This window comes from Polyodon spathula, chromosome 7 (assembly GCF_017654505.1).
Source record: "Polyodon spathula isolate WHYD16114869_AA chromosome 7, ASM1765450v1, whole genome shotgun sequence".
NCBI lineage: Eukaryota > Metazoa > Chordata > Actinopteri > Acipenseriformes > Polyodontidae > Polyodon > Polyodon spathula.
Genome location: NC_054540.1, coordinates 54724629 through 54745883, shown reverse-complemented (window position 1 = coordinate 54745883; position 21255 = coordinate 54724629). Strand labels below are relative to the sequence as shown.

General features: G+C 43.5%; 2 protein-coding genes across 3 annotated transcripts; one reads left to right on the top strand and one right to left on the bottom strand.

The window, feature by feature from the left end:
• Nucleotides 1-118: 118 nt before the first annotated feature.
• Nucleotides 119-11201, bottom strand: tmem255a (transmembrane protein 255A). 2 transcript variants are annotated; one of them, XM_041255930.1, is made up of 9 exons: nucleotides 10874-11201; nucleotides 7408-7550; nucleotides 5172-5234; nucleotides 2281-2370; nucleotides 2017-2076; nucleotides 1683-1771; nucleotides 950-1115; nucleotides 448-579; nucleotides 119-353 (listed from the first exon to the last, which is right to left on the bottom strand). In XM_041255930.1, the coding sequence occupies exons 1-9, from the start codon at nucleotides 10926-10928 to the stop codon at nucleotides 213-215; spliced, it is 939 nt and encodes a 312-aa protein (XP_041111864.1). In that variant the 5' UTR covers nucleotides 10929-11201; the 3' UTR covers nucleotides 119-212. The 2 variants fall into 2 exon arrangements, with proteins under 2 accessions (XP_041111864.1, XP_041111865.1); XM_041255931.1 differs by lacking the exon at nucleotides 5172-5234 and having other exon boundaries at nucleotides 10874-11200.
• Nucleotides 11202-12859: 1658 nt separating this feature from the next.
• Nucleotides 12860-20053, top strand: LOC121318830 (protein ATP1B4-like). The gene is made up of 9 exons (XM_041255926.1): nucleotides 12860-13298; nucleotides 13530-13596; nucleotides 15114-15291; nucleotides 16490-16618; nucleotides 16992-17096; nucleotides 17751-17950; nucleotides 18832-18888; nucleotides 19031-19123; nucleotides 19484-20053. The coding sequence occupies exons 2-9, from the start codon at nucleotides 13531-13533 to the stop codon at nucleotides 19643-19645; spliced, it is 990 nt and encodes a 329-aa protein (XP_041111860.1). The 5' UTR covers nucleotides 12860-13298; nucleotide 13530; the 3' UTR covers nucleotides 19646-20053.
• Nucleotides 20054-21255: the final 1202 nt, after the last annotated feature.

Sequence of the window (21255 nt, the reverse complement as noted above, 5' to 3'; positions counted from 1 at the left end):
CTGTTGAGTGGCGAGATCATCGGAGAAGCCCCCCACAATACTGTAGCGTGCACGGTGCTCAGGTCTCTAAAGCTCAGAAATTAAATTCCTGTAGCAAAAAAAAAATCACAGTGTCTTCTTTGCAGGGATGATGATGGCAGAACCTTTCCCCGGTCACGTTAAAGTTCCTGCCAGTGTCTCCAGCAATGCGCGAGGAGGTCTGGAGCCTGTCCTCAGGGGCTGTAGGGGGGCGGCTTCTCATCTGGAGAGAAGTAGGGCGGGGAGTAACGCGGAGGGGCGTAGGACGCCCACACGTAGCTGGAGCCCGACTGGGAATCGTCCAACGGAGTGGCCATTGGGAAGGTGATGGAATTCTGGGAATAAAGGGACACAGTCAATGGGTTAGGGTGTCTTGCTTTTACCAGTGGAGGTTTGATCAGAGCCGTAGCTGCGGGAGAGGTGCTGTACCTGCAGGTCGTAGGCAGTATATGGGGGTAGGTGTGGGGTGCTGTAGCTGCTGTAGGGGATCACCTGCTGTTGGGGTTCATAGGGCACCGGGATGGGCAGTGTCTCTGGCTCATAGGAGGCGAGAGGTGGGCCCTGTAAAAAAACACACTCACAAAACTGAACATCACTCTCTCCTCGCTCTCTTTACACGGTCCTCACTTACATCGGATATGTAAGTACTTCTTCCTGCTGATTCATGATTCTTTAAGTTTTAAAATAAATCATTTCAAGCCTTTCAAATGATCTGCCTCTTGTCTATAACGCTGTCATTTTCCAAACTACAAATCTGCTTTTAATTTGCATCTCAACTTCAATTCATGTTCCATTTGAGCCCGGAATTATCCAAAAATGCAAAAATTGAAAATAATATGGAGCGCCCCCCACCCAGTCTCTAGCCTGTGAGTAACAGGAATTGTGAGAAGATGCAAGAACACAAGCTGAAATAGCTAAAGAACTGAATCACCATATCTTTAAATCCTCCAAGCACCGCAGCTGTGACGATCCCGAGAAACAGAGCCACGATATTCAGTATCGTCGCAAACCACAGTAAGTGGTAAAGATGGACCACGTCCTGGCAGCTCTGAACGTCCACATACTCGTGGTATCCTGCACCCGGTTCATTGCGAGACCTGCAGAGAGACGGACAACAGGCTGCATTGGACAGTGGAGTAAAGCTTAGAGAAGGAGAAGGCGTTTATGATTTGTATCAATGATGTCTTTAGAGTTGAGATGTGCTTGAAACTGGGAAAGCTCTGTATGAATAGAAGTGACAGGGATTTAAATCTGGGGAAAGCACCAGACAAAAAGCTAGAGTCCCTGCAGTAAAACTGGCACAGTATCAAGTATCAGCCTAGTAAAGGCATCATACCTAATGCCATGTGTAAAGCTGAGCTCTGAATAAAACAGAAAATAATTTCCATGGATTCATCAGGGGAGAGGTCTGCTTTACTGCGTTGCACCTTAGAAAAATATTTCAACCGAGTTCAGCTGTACAATGGAAGCAATGGAAAGGGGTATTAAAGCTAACAGGGAGAGCAGTGTATGTCAAACTGTAAAAGGAGAGGAATGCCTTTTAGAGCAGGTTTAAATCAATATGGGAAGGGGCACGCTACAGTTCTGTAATGGCGTGATACAAGATGAAAGGAGCTGTCCGTTTACCCAGACCGAGGCACTGCCTATCACAGGGGGGAACGTACTTGCCACAGATGTAGAGGTCACAGCAGTAGCACGTGTTGGATTTGACTTTGAGGCTGCAGGAGACTCGTGACGACATTTGACAAGGCACCTAAAGAGGGAAGAGAGCAGGGCAAAGACGCATGTGTGAAGTCTTCGTTACTGCTTAAAATATCTACTTCAAAAGACTCATGCACACTCACTGACACTGCGGGTCATTTACCAACACACCAAGGTCAAAGAGATGTCAACTATTGGATTCTCTTCTTTAATGTCCCCCCTGCTACAGCACTTCGCCTCCATGCCCACTGCGTACTAATGAAATCACTGCAGAAACATCAGACATTGGAAACTTACGTCTTTTTCTTCGACAGAGGAGTAGTAATGGCATCGTCCTGCATACAGGGGTCTTAGATCCTGGAGGTTAAATAAACAGGAGAAATGTGTGTATATTTATATGCTAGAGGTATTGTAGGCTTTGTGCACTAGTCTTCAGGAATGCTTGATAAACCCAAATCATTCCAATGAGCTTGCTCTCTTCACATTACAGAGAGGCCAGCCCGTTAACTATCTGTCATGCAAAGCCCGGATCTCCACTCTGTTTGGTTTGTAAATACTTACAATATGCCTCGCAGCAAATACCCCATCTACAATTGCACAACAGAAAGAGGCCACCACCCCAAAGCTGATGAACACGATGGAGGCTACCAGCTGTAGGGACAAGCACACAAACAGGCCATGTCATTCACAGGTAAAGGTCTGGCTTTGTAAATAGCAAACTAGGTAAAAACATATTGTTTTCTAACATTGGCCACAGTTCTAGAGGTTTTTTTTAATCTGTTGATTTGAAAGGCAGTGTACAATGCAGAGGGTGTTCAGGGATGGAAGTAAGACTCCCATTGCATAGCAGTTCATCCATTTCTGGTTTTGTGCGTTTAATAAGCCACACCTGAGCTTGTTAACTATACACTAATTAAGCTTGTAGTAAAACCTAAAATGGGTGAAGAGGCTATGCTACAGGAGTCTTATTTCCATAGTCAACACAGTGCATTACATACGTCTACCACTAGATGTCACACCTGCTATGACAATGAAGCATGAGCTCTGCCTTGCCACTTGATGCTTCAATTTCACTCCATTCCCAGTTAGTCTCAGCTGGGGCGAGACAAGGAGAACAAACCACAGCCTCGTTCTGAACCAGGCTGAGAAACACAGCAGTGTGCGGTTCACAGAGTTCAAATCCATTTATAACATTAAAACACTCAGAAGACATTCAGCAGTACAAAAAACAAGACAAGCACAAGCAGGTCAATGCGTGCTGTTTCTGATGATACATGCAGTCTAGAGGATCACACATCACATGCCCTTACAGATTTACTTACATTTCACACCAGGAAATGGTCTCATATCACTCACGTTCTATACTATCCCTTAGAAAAGTTTCCCATAGCAAGCACAGTGAAAGCATGGGACAGCATAGGTCAGCATTGCAAAGCTCAGAGAGGCACAGTAAAGCATGTTACAAAACATGGCTAACAATGGTAAACTAGGGGAAAAGCATGGGAAAAAACACCGTGCAAATGTATCAGGAGATGGTATTATGAGTAACAGTCTGTACATTGAAATCCATGAGAAATGGATCGGTACAGATCAGATATTATAAGCGGACTGCGAGTAATGAATCCAGTCTCTGCTATTTTTATAATCCTTTTTTTTTTTAACCACAGCAGAGTGATTTATTAGTAATAAATAAATCCTTGCAGACTGTCTGCCCATCTCTTAGGCTTCTTGAATCATGTTAGCTCACACTACAGCAAAACAGATGTCAGCATTTCACAATGTATCATTGTTCTGTCCAAGGAGGATTGCAGTAAAGTGCAGGATTTGCCTCTTTCTATTTGCAGGCTAACATATCCCAGTATTAATAATGCTTGTTTGCTCAAACCTAATTTCTGTTCACATCTTAATCACACCTTGTGGCTTTTACTCAAATGTACTGCTTCGTCAACTCGTAGAGCGAGCCCTCATCAATTAGATTACAACATCTCTTTTTATTTAAAAAAGCTTGGCCACTTGCCAAAGTAATATATTAGCCTCTTGCGTTGGCTGTTTGTAAAACCTGATTGCTGCCGCTTGCTCTTACCATCCAGTAAAACCTGTTTAAATGAACTAAGTGGGGAATGCTCTTGCAAGAATAGGTTTTATTCCACCCAATAAATCAGCAGCTAACCATGTTAGTTCAGGTGTACATAGAGATAGAAAAATCCTGAGTGGTCTGGGGACTGGCAGTCACTCGGACACGCTGGTTCCCTTCAGGAGCGATCTGTACCTTTCATTAAATACATGCAGGGAGCATTCCATTGCACCGCACCCACCCTCTGCAGCAAACCTGCAGCCAGCAGAGCAGCAAGCCTGCACGTCTCACTGAAAACAATACCCTGCCAGGGAGCCGGGAGGAACAATCAATCACGTTCTAGCAATCAGCCTTGGGGAGTCTTTTCAGAAGCATGGAATAGTTACTAAAGCCTGGAAAATAACCATGCAAGCAAAACAGAGATTTGTACAGGCACACAGGTAACTGGATAACCTGCAGGTAAGGTAAATGAATTTAGGAAACGTAGATGACATATACTTTAATGCTTTCTTGCATGGCGATTATAAAAACCTCTCTTCTAAATGCATGATCGGCTCATATGAGGCTAGAAGATAGTGTGACCTCAAATGAGGATGCCACCCCCCCCCTCCCCCATATACAGTCAAGCAATGAAGAAATTGATTTATTGTATCTATATGTTCTTTTTTTCAGATATTTTCAATATTTCACACATGAAAGGATTAACACACATATAACATGGATCTGATCGAATGCCTCAATATTGCTGGATCGAGCTCCTGCTCTTTGTGTTTACTGCTGTCCCATTCATTCCAGACTCTGTCCTCACATTCCCAGCAGCCACGCCATCCTCCTCCAGTTTCACCTTTCTATTTCGGGTGCGTCTTGCAGCACAACTGAACGTTTCAAACATAAACCGTGAACTACAGTTAACTCCATCCTTCTTAAAGCACCAGCAATCATTCCCTGCCGCTCAACATTTACCACAGAGAATCATGCAGCGCTGTAGGGCCCTGTTCACAAAACATCAAGCAATGCTTTTTTGGACTGCTTACTGAGCGTTTTCACATCCCTCTAAAAGGAGTGGCAAACCGGTCTGCAAAGTTTTCAGAACAGGGACCAGAGTTACACAGTTATAGACGATTAGAAGTCTCTGTCAATGTGCTTTGTGCAATAAAACATAATGAAAGACAATGCCGAAGACTGTTTGCCGTTAGCCCCATCAGTTCAGTTGCAAATACCTGCACCTGTACATGTCTTTGAAAGGAAGGGTGTAGTTTTCAGCACTTTGATTGAAGTGAAGTGCATGAAGGTAAAATCACTGCTGGATGTAAAACCCTGAAGCAAACTAGAGAGCAGCAGAAGGGATCTGCAAAGAGCAAAACCAGGCAGGACATACCATCTGCCTTTTGTTTTCTATCAAGTGGGATCCGATTATTCCAATAAAAGATCCGAAGCCAAGCTGCAAGAAAACAAGAAACAACAACAAGCATTAAAGGGTACTTGCAGGCAGTGTCCTGTACGCACACTGTACGACAGCAGTATTACTTGCCATGTAAATATAGGAGCAAGAATATTACTGAAAGGATTCATGCACTACTATTGTCCTTTCTAGTTTTAAAGTTACAGGAATAAAAAGCTAACTGGGGTTTAAATATATATATATATATCTTTTAACAAATATGTAATTCTTGTCCCCCCCCTCATTCTCTTACTGCTTTAGAATGGACACTTCAAGCTCAGGCTTACTGCTCATCTTAAGGCATGAGTGAGGTTTAACAAGCTCGGCCATTGGTATACTAAAAGGTACTACCTCCCCACCAATGGTAGCCTCATACTACTGCAGCAGACCTTGTGCAGCACTGAAGATCTAGTAAGGGATGCTGGGTAAATCCCTTTCCCTGCACGCTGTAGGAATAATGCAGTCTTTCTACAGGTTATTTGTTTGTTTGTTAACAACGAACACTTTTGAGATTGCAGTGCTTCACCTGGCCGGCTGCCGTGGTGCTACAGAAAATAGAACTGGAGGAAACAAAGTGCCCTGCCTGAGGTCAGCACTCAGCACAGAAGGGCGTTCCGTCTTTCGAAGCGATCAGCAGCGTCGGAGACGAAACGCACTTTCTCACCGTGATGTTTTGAGATTTCTCCCGCGCCACGGCTGCCTCTCATTGCCATGCTGGATGGGGACAGACAGTGCACCGGAGTTTGCAAAGGTCCCAATACAGCGGCCGTGCTTTCGTCATTTAAAAAATGAAAACAGGGATTTATACGGTGGTCCTTAATTTATATTGAAACCAGTGAATTAGTGAAGGGTCTTTCTACTGTACCATGTAACACAACTTATTGCCAACATGGTCCAACTGTGAATTCGCCAAACGAGCGAACGTGAAATACAGAGGGGGCGCTGCACAGCTCCATCCTACACCTATTTTAAGGACCCACTCGTGCTCTGCATCCTTGATCGCAGTAACAATTCCCCGCGTAGCAGCTCTCCTCCACCCTTCCTCAGCTTTCTTTAGGGTTCACTTGGGGGGCTCCCTGGATTTCATGGAGGAGACGTTGCTGAGGACAGCATTTGCGATCTAAAATGCCCAGAATGCATTGTTGATTTACGGGATTTCAAAATGTGTCATTATGGGTCGCCACCTTGAGGCTTCAGTTTATAAAACAAGAAAAAAGTGCCTTGGTAATATTAACCCATTTGTGTCTGAGACAGGAATGCAGATTTGGAATTCAAATCTGACCTGTAAGAAGGAACAGAAGCTTTCACACCTGGAGAATACACTGTTTTGCCGACTCTTGGGGCTGCGATACAGTGAGAGCCATGGGAAATAAACCTGCCAGCTGCAGTGCAACAGAGATCCATCTAGAATATCAAGCAGATACACACCCCACTCCTATCTGGCTGCTCTGACCTTGAATAGTGGGGTTAAAACAAGCCTGTGTCCTACAGCAGTCAATGCGACCTTACTTTAAGCTACAGTTAAATGAGAATAAATGGCGCAGCTAATTTTAATGTGAAATCATTTCCGTCAGATACAATCAACCGTCAAGTGGCTATAGCACATTGATAGCAGGATCTAGTATATATAACCTGTCACATGGCAGGCTTCCTTGCTGAACAATGAAATGTACAAGCGATGGCCCATTTGACAGGAGAGAATTAATGTGTGGGATTAATCAGGACAATTCAACTCCAGAGCACTACAATAACAGCGTCACTGATGAAAGATAGAGCAGGGCAGCCAGCCCACATGAGAGGGGCCTGTGCCCAGCCAGAACACTGCATCACTGCCACACAAAGCTGCTATTGATGCAGTGCTTAAAGCTCCCTTTGATGAACCACAAGAAAGCCATTCAAACCTGGCACCATCGCCTTTGAACTTGTGCAGATCAGGATCGTAGTACACATCCACGATGAGACAGAACTGCTGCTCCCCTCAAAGCTTCAGCCCTTGCAATACCCCTCCCCTGGAATTACACTATCACTGGCTCCGGGGGTGTGGAAATACCACTGCCAGAAGCCAAGTACCTTCCTATAGCCTCAGCTTCCATTAACAAAAAGGTTATAACTTCTACTTCAGAACCGCTCGTGAGGGTAGCGGGGCAAAAGTGAAATGTGAAGGACTACTTACAATGACTCCTGGATAGTAGCCTCCCACAGTGATGTTCTGAGTTCTGGTGGTAGCAGCTACACCTATGATCAGAATGAGCACGGAGATGACGAGCAGGGAGACAGTCACCATGATGGAGTTGCGTTTCTTTCTCTCGTAGAAACCTTTCAAATGAAAACACAAGGAGATCAAAGTTTTCAGCTCATCTGAACACCCTTTCGTCATCGGGCTGTCGCTTGATAATGGCGATTAGAGGAATCGTGCTGTCAGGAGGCAGATATCGGAGGCACACATTGTCGATTTGTACAGAGGCAACTACAGTGATCAGTCTGGAGAACGCAGGCAGGAGAGTGTGGGTACGAAACACATGCCACAGCACTGGCAATAGGGTGTAGCACTGACTCGACTGTAACGTGCTGATACAGCACATGTGCACTCAGTTTTTCCTGCCTCAAATTCCTTCAGGGAAGCTGGTTTACAGTTCATCAGCATTTCACACCTAGTATTTTAACTATTATCGCTGCTGTCTGTCAGATCTCAGCTCCGCCCACTGTGATTTAAAGTGACGTGTAACAGCAGGGTGCTTTTGTATAGTACAGACAACATGTTAGATGAGGGAGGGATAGAAAAAAGTGTGTGCTATATAGAGCAGGTCTCTTTCTCTGAGTAGATAGGATTCCACATTCCAATCGATTTTCAATGGAACAGCTCCTATTACAGCAGGGTCTGCTTCTGCCGGGCACTGCTGCACAGACTACAAGCTAAAGAACTGGCCAATCACCACATGCTGTTAGAGACATTGCAGCTTTTTCCACCTTTCTGTCATCTACTCATAATCCTGGCTTGCCAAATAAATACTGCTCAGGCTTGCTTTCAAAAACTAACCCGGTATTAAACAATTCCTATTGCCCACCCTCCTTCAGTGAACGCCTTTAGATTTCTGCTCTGCAGTGGGAAAAGCATCTTGTTCCTCGTTTGTGTAGCACACACCTCCTCTGTGTAATTAGCCTGTCTTTCCAGATATTATAGGGCTTCAGCATGGTGGTTATTGAGGAATGGCACAGACTGTATTCCTCATGTATGTACAGTTACAGCACGCACATGCCTCCCTATACCGACACTTTTTTGTCAGGTGGCCCCCAGGTAATTTCACAAGTGCTTCAAGTGAGCTGCAAACCACAGAAAGGAGATGGTTCTTTTTTTTAATGAAACTTTTATGACTGTGCACATCAGAGCTGCATTTTTACTCTTTTGCAGCCCCTTCAACTAATGGTGTGACTACGCTGAACTACAACAGAAATGCACACAGGCGATAACTATAAATTGCAATCCATTTTATAGCGCTTCATGATCAAAGCATAATCAAGATATTTACTGCTGGAACCTTTCTGGGGGTTCTTTACACCAGTACAAAAGCAACTACCAGTAAACAAGGCTGCTGCCAGGGCTGAACAAAGAGACAGATTTAGATTTTACTGGCCTGAAGTTTATAGTTTATATGGAAATGTGCAGTTCTACATCTACTGGCAGTGACAAATCCTTAGCAACAGTATCTCCTACTGCACTGGGAGCCTCGTCATGGGAGGATTTCATAGAAGAAAGGTTCACTGCAGTCCAGGCAGATCCATAATGGATATACAGTACAGGAGTTCAACGAAGACACACTCCTCAGCCTCTCTCACGAGCTCTGGGAATTGAATAAACGTGATGCTGACGTCTAGCACTTCCAGTTAGGAGATTTGTTTTTTAGCCCTGCCGCTGACCTCTTGTCTTTCTGTCTCGTGATTTACAGACGAAAGGATAAGCAGGTACAAAACAAAAGGTTAGTTCGCCATAAATAATAAGACTGCCCTCGTATAGCAGTTTGATCCATTCCTGGCTTTAATATGAGTTTAATAAGACACACCTGAGCGTGTTACCTACACACTAACCCTAATCAAGCTCCCTATAATACCTGGACTGGATGAAACTGCTATGCAATAGGAGTCTTATTTCTATCCTTATAATACACAGTATAGCAGACTAGCAGTATTCTGCATCACTGGAGCTGTGAAAGAACAGGGATATGGCAGATGGACCAGGCATGCGGTTTGGAATGTCACACTAACTTGTGTCAATTTGTTGTGCCCTTAATACATTAACACCCCCTTTTGTACTCATGTGACGGTCCCATCTGAGTGAATGGTTATACATGACATTATTTCAATGTACTTATTTACTTTACAAATACACCATATTACTATGTGCTGTTGAGACCTAAATTATGAGTCTCACATACTGAATACAGACTGGGCTGTCTCACTGTCTGCCCTTGCAGGGGAATCAGAGAAATGAAGGAGGCATCCTACACTGACCCCCAAATATCGAAACCCAGATTATCTGAACAGCTCTGTTATTCGAACAGCCCCTTGTTAGCCTGGCTAATTGTGTACTGAGCTCATCTGCCTTGTTGTTGTCATAGATACTGTGCTAACCTGTCCTCCACCTCTGGGATTTACAGACCAGGGCAGTACTGTGTGTGTTACATAGTTACAGGTACACAGGTGAGTTTGATCTTTTTAGGTGGCTTCTTGATTGAAACTCATGTAAAAAAAATGCTGTCACCGTCCTAGCTCAATTATCAGAACTATTCAATTATCCGAACACCCTCTGATCCCAATCAGTTTGGATAACAGAGGTTTTGCTGTACTTGAAAGGGGCACTGTATTATTCTGACAGGTGAACACGCTCAACAGACAAAGAAATATCAGACCGCACGTCAACATAAGAACATCAGAAAAGCCTGGGAGCAAGAAGAGGCTGTCCAGCCCATCGAGGTTGGTCCCTGGTTAGAGCACCACTAGCCATCAGTAGGGGGACGTCATTTAAAAGGGCAGAATTGAGCAGTTTCTCTTCCATGTTCCCAGTGTTCTAGATCCTACACCTAGGTCACCTGGTGGGCTATTCCGTGCATTTACAACTTGTACAAAGTGCTTGCTACTAGCTTTCATTCTAAACTAAAGTTACTTTTAGTCAGCTTCTATTGTTCTGCCGTCGTGTTCCACTCCCCCCGTAATGAATGGCAGTGACTGGAGTATATAAGTCAGCCTGTGTGCACACGAGTCTCACAGCCAGTGACCTCGGGTCCTCACAGACCAGTCACCATCAACCTCTAGTACTAAATGATACTAGGATAAACAACACGGCACTACACCGCGCTGCAATGCAAGAACACCGCTCTGCTTGCAACTCCCGTGCACCCAAATAACATCATGTGCTAGAAATACAGAGGATATTATTTAGCAAGTAACTACATAATCACACACAATTCAAACAGCAGACTTCTAAATAATATGAAGGGCCGTCATGTAGGCAGTACATTCATTTATGTATTTATTTTACTGAAAACTCCCTTCCCAGCGCAATAGCTACACTACATTACAATACTATGCAATGGACCTACTACGCACTCTCTGTGCAGCTGCATCGGTATTGACCTTGCACTTACCAGCAGACTGGGGCACAGTCATTCCACTAGTTTGCTGGCTCAGTCCAGGGTGCATCGTGGTGTGTTATCTCGCTTTGATGTTTTCTTTGCATTGACGAATACCTCTATTATTCTGAAAGAACGCGGCCTATGGCTCTCGTCTCATCGATCAACGGGCATTCCTTCCTGTCTTTCAGCGATAAAGGCAGAAAATCCCGACCAGCGCCAGTCGCTGTCCCCGCTGCTCCCGTCTCATGCTCATCTGCGCTGTTCACACAGCTAGCCCTCCTCAGGTCTCCAGCAAAGCGGAGCGGCGCGGTATGGATCATCTGTGGGGGACTGAGCATGCGTCTTTATCTATATAACAGCACGGGGTGACTCGCCAGCAGCCGTGGAATTATGAATATGAGATGATTGCATATCTTGTCTTGCGTTTTTGTTGGCTCCATTCTGTTTTTGCGTTAGTTTCTTTGACGCAAAATAGAGCCTCTTTGCCAAACACATATAATGTTGTGTATTTACGGTACAACGCCACAGATTACACCTGTAATATGCTTAAACACGGCCAAACATCTTTAACAAAACATGTAAATAGAAACAAAATTAAATAAAAATTGGTAATGTATTTTGTTGCTGTTGTAAACCTATACTTTATTTTAAATACATTCCCCTTTGAGCTGTTATTTGCTGTTGCGAAACCATTTCAAATATATTATATGTGATTTGAATATTATTTTTTAAAGAAGAACACCGCCTTAATTTAAAGCATTTGCAACACAACATTATTCTTATTCAACTATGTCAAACAAATGCCGACATTGCATTTCTCCGTTGACTTTGGCGCCATCTATCGTTAGATCTGAGACTCGAGGTTTTTTTGTTTTGACAGGAAGGAATAAAAACACTGTAAAGTATTAACATGATTAATTTTAGAATGTAACATTAACTTAGCAACTATGACTGCAGAAGCTCATTAGAGCCACAAATAGATAAAATATGTATTGAGCTATTACGTCATCACACTTCGAAGGGTGTCCCTTCTTTCTTTGTCTCCAGTCAGTGGTCCGGACACACAAAAGTCTGAAAATACCTGGCTTAACCTATGAGATCATGACATGGGCTGAACAGAAATGTGTATTAAATTTTATATATATATATATATATATATATATATATATATATATATATATATATATATATATATATATATATATATATATATTCCACACGAGTAAAGGAAACGTACTTTTACTAACATGCTATATTGACTTGACTTGCACGTTACCTCACCTCTGACCTGCGCATTCCTCAAATTTCATTCGGGGAATTTGAACTCGAAATTGGAAATTGCACCCCATCGTATAAATCGGTATTTCGTGTATCTGCCTCCAGTCTGCACAGGACAATGAAAACAGTTTTACCTCACAGACGTACGTCGTATTTAGCAAACTGCTGGAAACATTAACCTGGGAGCATGTTGTAACGGAATGCGATTACCGTTCATTACTTTTAAAATAAAATAACAGAGGGAAACAAAGTTGGGAGGTTGAACTTTAATTACCTCGTCAAGCAGCTGCTGCGCTCATGTAGTGTTACACTGCAATAAAGCAAAGATGAAGTGACATTCTGTATCATTATAAGAATCCAAAATGTACAACTCTCCTAGTTAAAACAATCCAGAATTACTTCATCCTAGTTTGAGATTATTAAAGAAATCTTAAACGATGTCACGACATTATTTTTAGATGGTTTGATTGCTTTCTAAATAATGTATACAAGAGCAGAACACTGAAATAAGAATTAAAACGGCACAAGTCTGTTTTTCAAGGATATCCAGACTTCGTGAGGTTTGAGAATTGTATGAGGAAAAACCACGAGCAAATTTATATACGCGGAAGATCCTAAAGCTGTTTGGTAGGGTGTGTGAAGAGTCTCAGGTTTATATATGTGCAGGGAAAACTGACACTGCACATTTTCAAGACGCTGACGGAGCCTCAGGGCCAAGACGGTAAAAATAGAACCGTCAACTGTGTGAATATGCTGTCCATGCAATGGGATAGGACTGATTGACAGCAGCACATTGGCTTGAAACAAAATCGTATCTTTTAACCCAGCGAGGCTTCATTACTGTGAGACTTTGTGTGCGTGTGTAGAATATTGCGGAACTGGATAGCTGTCTCGCTGCCAATAGTTGAACAAGGAGAAAGAAGAAGGCAAAAAAAAAAAAAAAAAATAGAGGAAAAAAAAAAACTTTCTCTGGAAGAAGAATCCATTCACCGGCTAGCTGGAGAGAAGACTCCTTCTCCGTCCACAGCTCGACAGCTCCAGTTGCATGCTCTCGCAACCATCAAAAGTTATTTTTTTGACAGCTGGTTCTTTTTGTTGTGAGGTGAAGTCGTAGGATACACGCTACCCAGAGCACCACTGCGAACAAGAGGCTTTTGAGGTAAATAACATTTTATTTTTGTAAATACAAAAAACAGTTGTATAGAACACTAAAATATGTATATATGCAGCTTATTTAAAAATTAAGGCTTTTGTAAAAAATAAATACATCTAATATGATGCAGTTTTTTAGTCAATGGCTTATTGTATACGCTGACGACGGGAACTTTATTATGCGGGAAAGCGCTGTAGATGTGGTTGGGTTAATAAGTACGTTTTTCTTTTGTCCAAGCATGGAACAGAATTCGACCGCGGGCGGGGCTAAGGAGGAGTACCATGGAAACTACCTTTCTGACCCGGTGAGTTCCAACGGCGAGCTCGACTTTGTGTTTTATGAATGAGCGCTTTGAAAAAATAAAGCTCGACCGAAGTAATACAATTTGTCTTAAAGATACAGCAAATAAACACCAATCTTAGCTTTTTTGGCCACCAAGAACATTATTTTGGGTAGCCCCTGTGGGCATGGGACACGGCTACGTGCCAGGACCCCTTTGTGAAGGAGATGCGTATCTCAAGAGGTCTATCCTGGTTATAGAAATGCATTTGAAATCTGAGGGTTGCACAGTATATTAGAGGATACAATTACAGCGTGAACAAAACAAACATACAAACAAACAAAAACAGCTCGAGGGTGATTTAGGAGACGGTAAATACTGTTTGTTTCTGTTTTTGTAAAGTGAGCGGGTGTTTTTCTTCTTTAAAGGCTATTTAAAGACCGCAGTAAACACTTTGATGGGATTTCACACGTTCTTATTTTCTATCGAAAAAACGCCTGAGTGAAACGAATCTGCTTCAGGCCAGTTAGTATAGAAAGCCGGTTTAGAGGCCTAGTGTGAGTCGGGGTCCTGAGGCATTCATTCAAGTTGAGTGCTGACCTCAGCGATTGACCACATGGTCCTCAGGGAACAGTGAACACCTCATCTGCAGCATAGGAAAATGTCTTCCAGTGAAATGAGAATGCCAGGCTGTTGCTTCTCTTACCAGAAGAATAAATGTAACTGTACTGATGCGGCTGATGTGTTTTGACTGCATCTGTTTGGTATTTTTGCTGTTAATTTATTTCAGATGCTACACACACAATTAAGACAAAGACACATTGACAAGCCTTAGTGTTTACATCTGTGGACTACTCTCCTTAAATACAAAGGTCCCTGTTTCTTGAGTCTGGCTTCAATGCAAGCCGGACACTGCATGCTATATCATTGACTATTCACATGATGTCTGCCTCTACCAACCTGCGTTGTCTAGCGCCACTAATCCTTCAATTAACTTAATCATCTATGTTTAGCTCAGTACCCTCTAGATGTGTCTGATAAGCTGCTTTTCTTCTTAACTAGTCATCCTGAGAATATGGGAGAGGACTAAGATCGAAGCTCTTCCTCACATGAGAGAGCAGCCCGTTACTCCAGCCTTCAATCTTGGGCTTGACTTTTCCTTTACATTGAAACTCTATAGCATGGCAGCTGTATAACCTGGGAGGGAAGTGGTGCTTTTCCAAAGCAGCAAGACCTGCGTTTGTCAATAATATCAATGTTCCAATCTACTTGAAATCCTGAAATCCTGCTGGCTTTGGACCTTCGGTAATGTTTTTTTGTAATTGCTTGTAAACTGGTTGAGAAGACCTTAAAAGACTCAAGGAACACATATATGCTTCTGTCATTAGGCATTAGCATAATTAAACAACTGGAACACGAGTGTGTAGGTTCCATTAGACAGAGGCTGCTCAAGCACCTGGGAAGCAGTGTGGCTGGTATCTGTGTCCCAGGCTGGAGTAATCTCAGGCCCGCCACTCATTTCTCTTCTATCCCTGCTTCAGGCAGTCACAGCTGAGCCCCGCAGAGAAGAGGAGGAGGAGGAGGAGGAAGAGGAGGACGACGAGATGCCAGCAGAGAGAAAAAACAAAAAGTCATGGGGGCAAGTAATGAAGGAGCTGAAGCTGTTCTGGTGGAACCCGGAGACCCACACGTTCATGGGGAGATCAGGGAAAAGCTGGGGTGAGCAGAGAGAGCAGTCCAGAGACAGAAACAGGCAGACAGAGAGTGGACAGATTGGGGGACATTAAATGGGTCTGTTACACCCTGAAATTGGCACCCAGATTGATTTATTTCTGTGTTTAGTAAGCAAGCATTTATGGTCCCTTAAGGTGCCTTAGTCAAGTATAAGACACTTTTCAATTACATTGGGCACTGTCACAAAACGTTAAGGGCTGTATGAACTAAGGATTTGTTATGTCAGTTTTTTAAAATTTTAACTCCCCATTGGCGTTGATTAAATGAAGGCTGCTGTCAATCCACGGTACACATCTGTAATTAGCATGGTCTTGATCTCAGAGTTGATGGAATTCAAAGGTGGCAAGCAGCCTAGCCCAGAACATGCTGCTGAAGAACTAGGGTTCAGCTGGAAGATGGGGGCACATTTCTCAGAGCGGGAACAGCTTATGCTTCGCATTGTACACGTTGGAAAAGTTGTTTGCACAGTGATCCTGGTAGTCTGAACGGCTTTGTTTAAAAATACAGGGGTCCAGAACATTCAGCTGTACCTGCTTTGGTTAGTAGAGTTGTAGGTCACTGTGTATATGGGATAAGAGATAAGATGATTCAGTATCTCACAGCACAGGCTTCCTGGGAAAAACAAACTCCCCATGTAACCTTATTAATTGCTTGCCAGGTCTCAGATTTCTCATACAACTCCGCTGTCTTCTTAACTAGTTTCCCAAAGCTCTGGTGACCTTGACGGTCCTTCACACAGTCCTGGAGCAGCAGAGCAGCCAGCACTGCAAATCCAATTCACCCTTTCATCTCATCCTCCGAGGGCTCACGAAGCAGCCTGCTACCCAGAGCAGGAGTGATGCTGCTGTGTGCTCTGTGATGTCAGCTTGTAAAAAGCCCCGATATAGAGATGGCTCTTTTAGTTGTTGAATATTCTTTGGTAATGTGGATTATATACAGTATATGTTATCTTGGTTCTAGTGCTTGGTTTTAGGCAAAAACATAAAGTAATGGTTTTTGAATTTCGGATACTAAGTTGCTAGGCTTTGGAGGAATTGAACTCGTTTTCTGAAAATGAGCCGAACACCAATTTGAAACAAAGAGGGCTTCTCAGTATCATGGTTAAATACCCATGACTGTCTGTTAAAAGCTAGTGCAGGTTTGCTCAGAATGCTCTTATTAATGCAGCTGTATCTTCTTCAAGGGCTCATCCTCTTGTTCTACGCGATCTTCTACTCGTTCCTGGCTGCCATGTTCACGGTGTGCATGTACGCCTTGCTGATGACCATCAGTCCATACACACCCACCTACAGAGACAGGGTGGTCCCTCCAGGTAACACACTCCACACTGTGCAATGATCCTAGACCATGCACACCCACCTACAGAGACAGGGTCCCTCCAGGTAACACACTCCACACGGTGCAATGATCCTAGACCATACACACACACTGGGATAAAGCATTACATTATATTATGTTACATTTACATTAACTAGTTACATTTCTTTCAAAGTGGTAGTTACAATTAACGGATCACTTTTTAAAAGTAACTTCTCCAACACTGACAACAGGTAGTAGAAAAAGTTTGCTGGAAAAGTCCATCCCTGCCTTTTTGTAACACATCTCAGAATGGTAGTTAATCTACACAAGCCTGCGTGAGATCCTGGTAATAATCCAGTTCTGCAAATCTGTCTGCTGCTCGACAGGAGTCATGATCTCGCCCCGCGTCGGTGGATTCGACATCGCGTTCAATGCATCGGATCCCAAAACGTGGGTCAAGTACACCGAGACCCTGAATGCATTTCTGACACGTGAGTTGTCTGTTTGATCCACGTTACAGCATGATGTGACTCCCTGCGGTTTTACTGAAGTGGCTTTCAATCATTTTCAGTTTCGCAGTGCTTGGACTGATCATCTAATAAATGTAAAGTGATTGCAAAAAAAAAACAACATTCTGCGTTCGCTATACAAGTCTCAAATGTGCAGTTTTGAAAGAAACACCACAGCTGGTCTACGCAAGGTCAAGAGAATATTTTGTTTGCAAGCCTTGCTTTCTGCTAACCTTTCACATCCTTGGACATTTCTCCCGGTGAATGAAATTGTCCCCACCCCTTCGGGGCCTTCGGTCGTGTCATTAACCAATCAGCTGCTTCCCTGTTGACTGACACACTGGGCAGCCAGGGATATACTATGACCCTGAAGGCACTGCTTAGGGTAGAAGCTGCACATGTGAGACCTATATGGTGCACCACAGGTAAGCTGTATAGAATTGCTTTGTTTGCTAAAACCACTTTAAGATTTCTTACAAAACTATATAGTTAGGCAGCAGTTTAACTGAATGTACAATACAGCTGGCAGTGTCTAAACTACACCTTCGTATTACCACAAGATCCCTCCCTTAATCCCATTATTCTGACAGCGCTGTGTTCGGCTGAGTGACAGTAGGGCTTGTTTTCCTCCGGCAGCCTATAATGACCTGGAACAGGAAAGGAAGAACGTTGCCTGCACTCCTGGTGTGTACTTCAAGCAGGACGACAGGGAGGAGAGCGCGGAGAGGAAAGCTTGCCAGTTCAAACGGTCCTCGCTGGGAAACTGCTCCGGGATCGACGATCCAAGCTTCGGCTACTCGGAGGGGAAGCCATGCATCCTTCTGAAAATGAACAGGGTAAGAGCGGAGCTGGAGAAGGGGAGCCTGCTTCGGTTCAGAAAGAACACCCACCTGTACTGAACCAATCAAAACCAGCCTCGAAATAAAGGGCAACTTAACATTGAGAACAGGGCCCAATAAGGACACAAGTTGTCGTCTAATATAAATCATGAACCTCATTAGAAATAGTTTGGCAACACCTTGAATGTTAGGATTGAGACATAATTGTAATATATATATATATATGGACCTAACAGAGATCTTTTATCACGTAATGAAAGAAACTGCAAAATGATATTGCAAAAGTCTGCTGGAAGCCATAATAGCAGTACGCTGTTTCATGTTAGATTTCGAAATGTCACATTTTTCAGTTTTTGTCAGTTTTTTGCTAAGAATACGGAAAACTACAAAGCAGTATGTAATTCGATATGTTAACTTGCATTATTCAGCAGGCTTCATTCCACTTTATCTGACACACATTCTACAGGGGGATAGTTAATGCTGCAGTTGCTTGCATTGCTTTGGATTTTGATTGGTGTACATTGCCACCTGGTGGCTGCAAGTGGTACTGGAAGTAATTAGTATCTGGCACTTCAGAAGAGCCACTGAACGCACAGAGGCTTTCCCACGCATATCGTTATTAAGAACTATTGACAGTACAGATCGCCTCAAGTGTATGCGTTCACAAACCGTTTAATATGCCAAGATATTTCCAAGGAAAGCATCTCTGAGTGAATGCAATCCAGCGTGCTTGTCCTGGCAGTAGAGCTGTATGAGGAGAAAGGTAACTCAGTTACAGATTGCATGTATTGACACAGTAGGTCCCATGTGTAAACGTCAGTGTGAGTCTCTACACATATACTGTTGTATTGTGTCTTCTCTTTTCTGCTTACCTTTAGATTATCGGTTACTTGCCTGGCGAAGGGACCCCAGTGACTGTGTCATGTGAAGCTCTGGTAATGCTCTATTCCTGTCTATAGCAGTCCAAGCAGATTTCTCTCTGTCTATGTGTTAATGTTTCATTTGCTATTCGAGTTATCAAACTTGGTTCAATTGTTTCAGTAGAAAATCATGCATTGTAATTCTTTGTGATTTCAGAAAGGAGATGTGGATCGTTTTGGAGCTGAAGAATTCTACCCGTATGACTTTTTCAATCTGATGTATTATCCTTACTACGGGAAACTGACCCACGTAAGTAGATATTAGATTGAACCAGAGCTCAGAGACGCACACACACACAGTAGCTTTCACAGTACCTTGCATTAGCAAGTTCTGCCAGTACCTGCTAATGCAAGGCATTGTGAAATGCAAGGCCTTATGAAATGCAGGGTGCTGTGAAATGCAAGGCGCTGTGAAATGCAAGGCCTTGTGAAATGCAAGATGCTGTGAAATGCAAGGCCTTGTGAAATGCAAGGTGCTGTGAAATGCAAGGCGCTGTGAAATGCGAGGCGCTGTGAAATGCAAGGCGCTGTGAAATGCAAGGCACTGTGAAAGCTGCAGTGTAATGTGCTCTCCAGTAATGATGCGGTTTTCTTGCTCCTCTTCCCGAAGGTGAACTACACCTCCCCGCTGGTGGCAATCCGCTTCTCTCAAGTGACCACAGAAAACCCCCTGACCATCCAGTGCAGACTCAACGGGAAAGGCATCAAGAGCGACTCTGTGCAGGACCGCTTCCTCGGCAGGATCACGTTCACACTCCAGATCGGAGCGTAGCACTGACTCGCCGGGCAGCAGCAGAACCAACGTCTTCCCAAGAGCGGGGGGGGGGGCATCTGGGTCTGCGGCATTGATACTCCATCCTTGTGTTTCGCTGGGTAACATTTCCAAAGCCAGTCCAGCGTGGCTTTATAGCTCTTTGTATAGACATACAAAGAAAGGAGTTGTAAACTTGCCAGTATTAATAACATGTTAACCAAATAATTACAGCGACATGTACTGTATCACCAGATAAAACCTTACAAGAAACACTAAGCACAAGGGCAATAGACTAAATGGTTAAAAGCACATATGATTGAAGAGTGAACACTAGGAAGCTACTGATATAGGAATATACAGTGTATATATACTTAGACTACTTACTATCCTGGGACAATTTGTCTCCCAGTGTAAAAGGGCATGTCATTTGTCAAGAATAAATTACAAATGTTGAATGTATTAAAACAACATTGATGTATTTGTATTTTATATTGAAATATGTTAATTGGAAATTCCCATTTTCTGGGACAGCTCATACAGGTCTTTTTGAGGGAGGCCCTGGACTGAAAGGCGGGCAGGCAGGCGGGCTGGGGCAACTCTGGTGGGGATGGAGATGTGCTCTCTAGCAGAGCTGTGAGAGAATGCCCTCCTGGCTCTTGCTGGCACCATGTCTGGCTGTAGCCAATGCCATTGTCCCTTTAACAGCGATACATTCACACAAATACAACATCACGAGTTGCATCAAGGGCATTTCAAGTTGCAATTCAGAAAGCAAAGATGAATGTGAACTCAGCATTGCCCCTGACACCCTGACACGTCCAGAACTTTAAATTCCCCTCAGCTTCTCTCCAGTATAAAGACCTGCATGAACTGGGCCCTTAGTTTGGGCTGTTTGCAGCAGGATAGGGGCCCCTTGCTGCTCACACCACGTGAAGAGCATGTATAGTCCGTTCCCATATTAACTTTCAATGACACGGTCCTGGTACTTCATAGGAACTCCTATACCTGCTTCAGGTATTGAAACTCATGACCAGGGAAGCCCCTAAGTGATTGAGCATGACAAAGCTGGGACAGACACAGAGACACAGAGTAGAGTCTGAATGCTCCCTTACCGAAAGCTACTAACACTATACTACTGTATACCACTGTGCAAGCAGGAGCTTTCTTCACCATATGATCTTGTGCTGTAAACAGCTAACAGCATGCTGATAGAAGCAATCAGTGGCACTCCATATATGGACACAGGTCAAGCTTAATACGATGCTTTTGGTTCATGCATTCATATTCAAGTCATTTGAAACAGTACTTAAGCAAGTCTATAAATACTGCTGCAGATAACCATACACTGCTTAATTGGATGTCTATACTGTATACTCAGGAGTGGCAGATGCTGGTGCAGCACGAAGGTAATAATGAAGGAGGCATTGAGAAGTACTTTTTGGTAAAAGCCCTGCTAATTTGACTTCATCCAGGGAGAGGACGTTTTTCAAGTACTAGAGTGTGCCACTGTTCTATAGTGCACCAGAGTAGTGAAGGAGTAACTATTTAATACTGTGATTAATAAGGCATTGACGCAATGGGCGTGGCCAGTTCAAACTACCCTCTGATCTGTACCCTGTGGATTCAGG

Excerpts from the sequence above, each read along its gene's own strand:
- tmem255a (XM_041255930.1), bottom strand. The coding sequence starts at position 10,928 with ATGCACCCTGGACTGAGCCAGCAAACTAGTGGAATGACTGTGCCCCAG. Across the intron at positions 7,551-10,873 it reads GACTGTGCCCCAGTCTGCTG|GTTTCTACGAGAGAAAGAAA; the intron begins GTAAGTGCAAGG and ends TTCATTTGAAAG. Across the intron at positions 580-949 it reads TTGGAGGATTTAAAGATATG|GGCCCACCTCTCGCCTCCTA; the intron begins GTGATTCAGTTC and ends GTTTTTTTACAG.
- LOC121318830 (XM_041255926.1), top strand. The coding sequence starts at position 13,531 with ATGGAACAGAATTCGACCGCGGGCGGGGCTAAGGAGGAGTACCATGGA. Across the intron at positions 17,097-17,750 it reads CCTGAATGCATTTCTGACAC|CCTATAATGACCTGGAACAG; the intron begins GTGAGTTGTCTG and ends TTCCTCCGGCAG. Across the intron at positions 17,951-18,831 it reads TCCTTCTGAAAATGAACAGG|ATTATCGGTTACTTGCCTGG; the intron begins GTAAGAGCGGAG and ends GCTTACCTTTAG.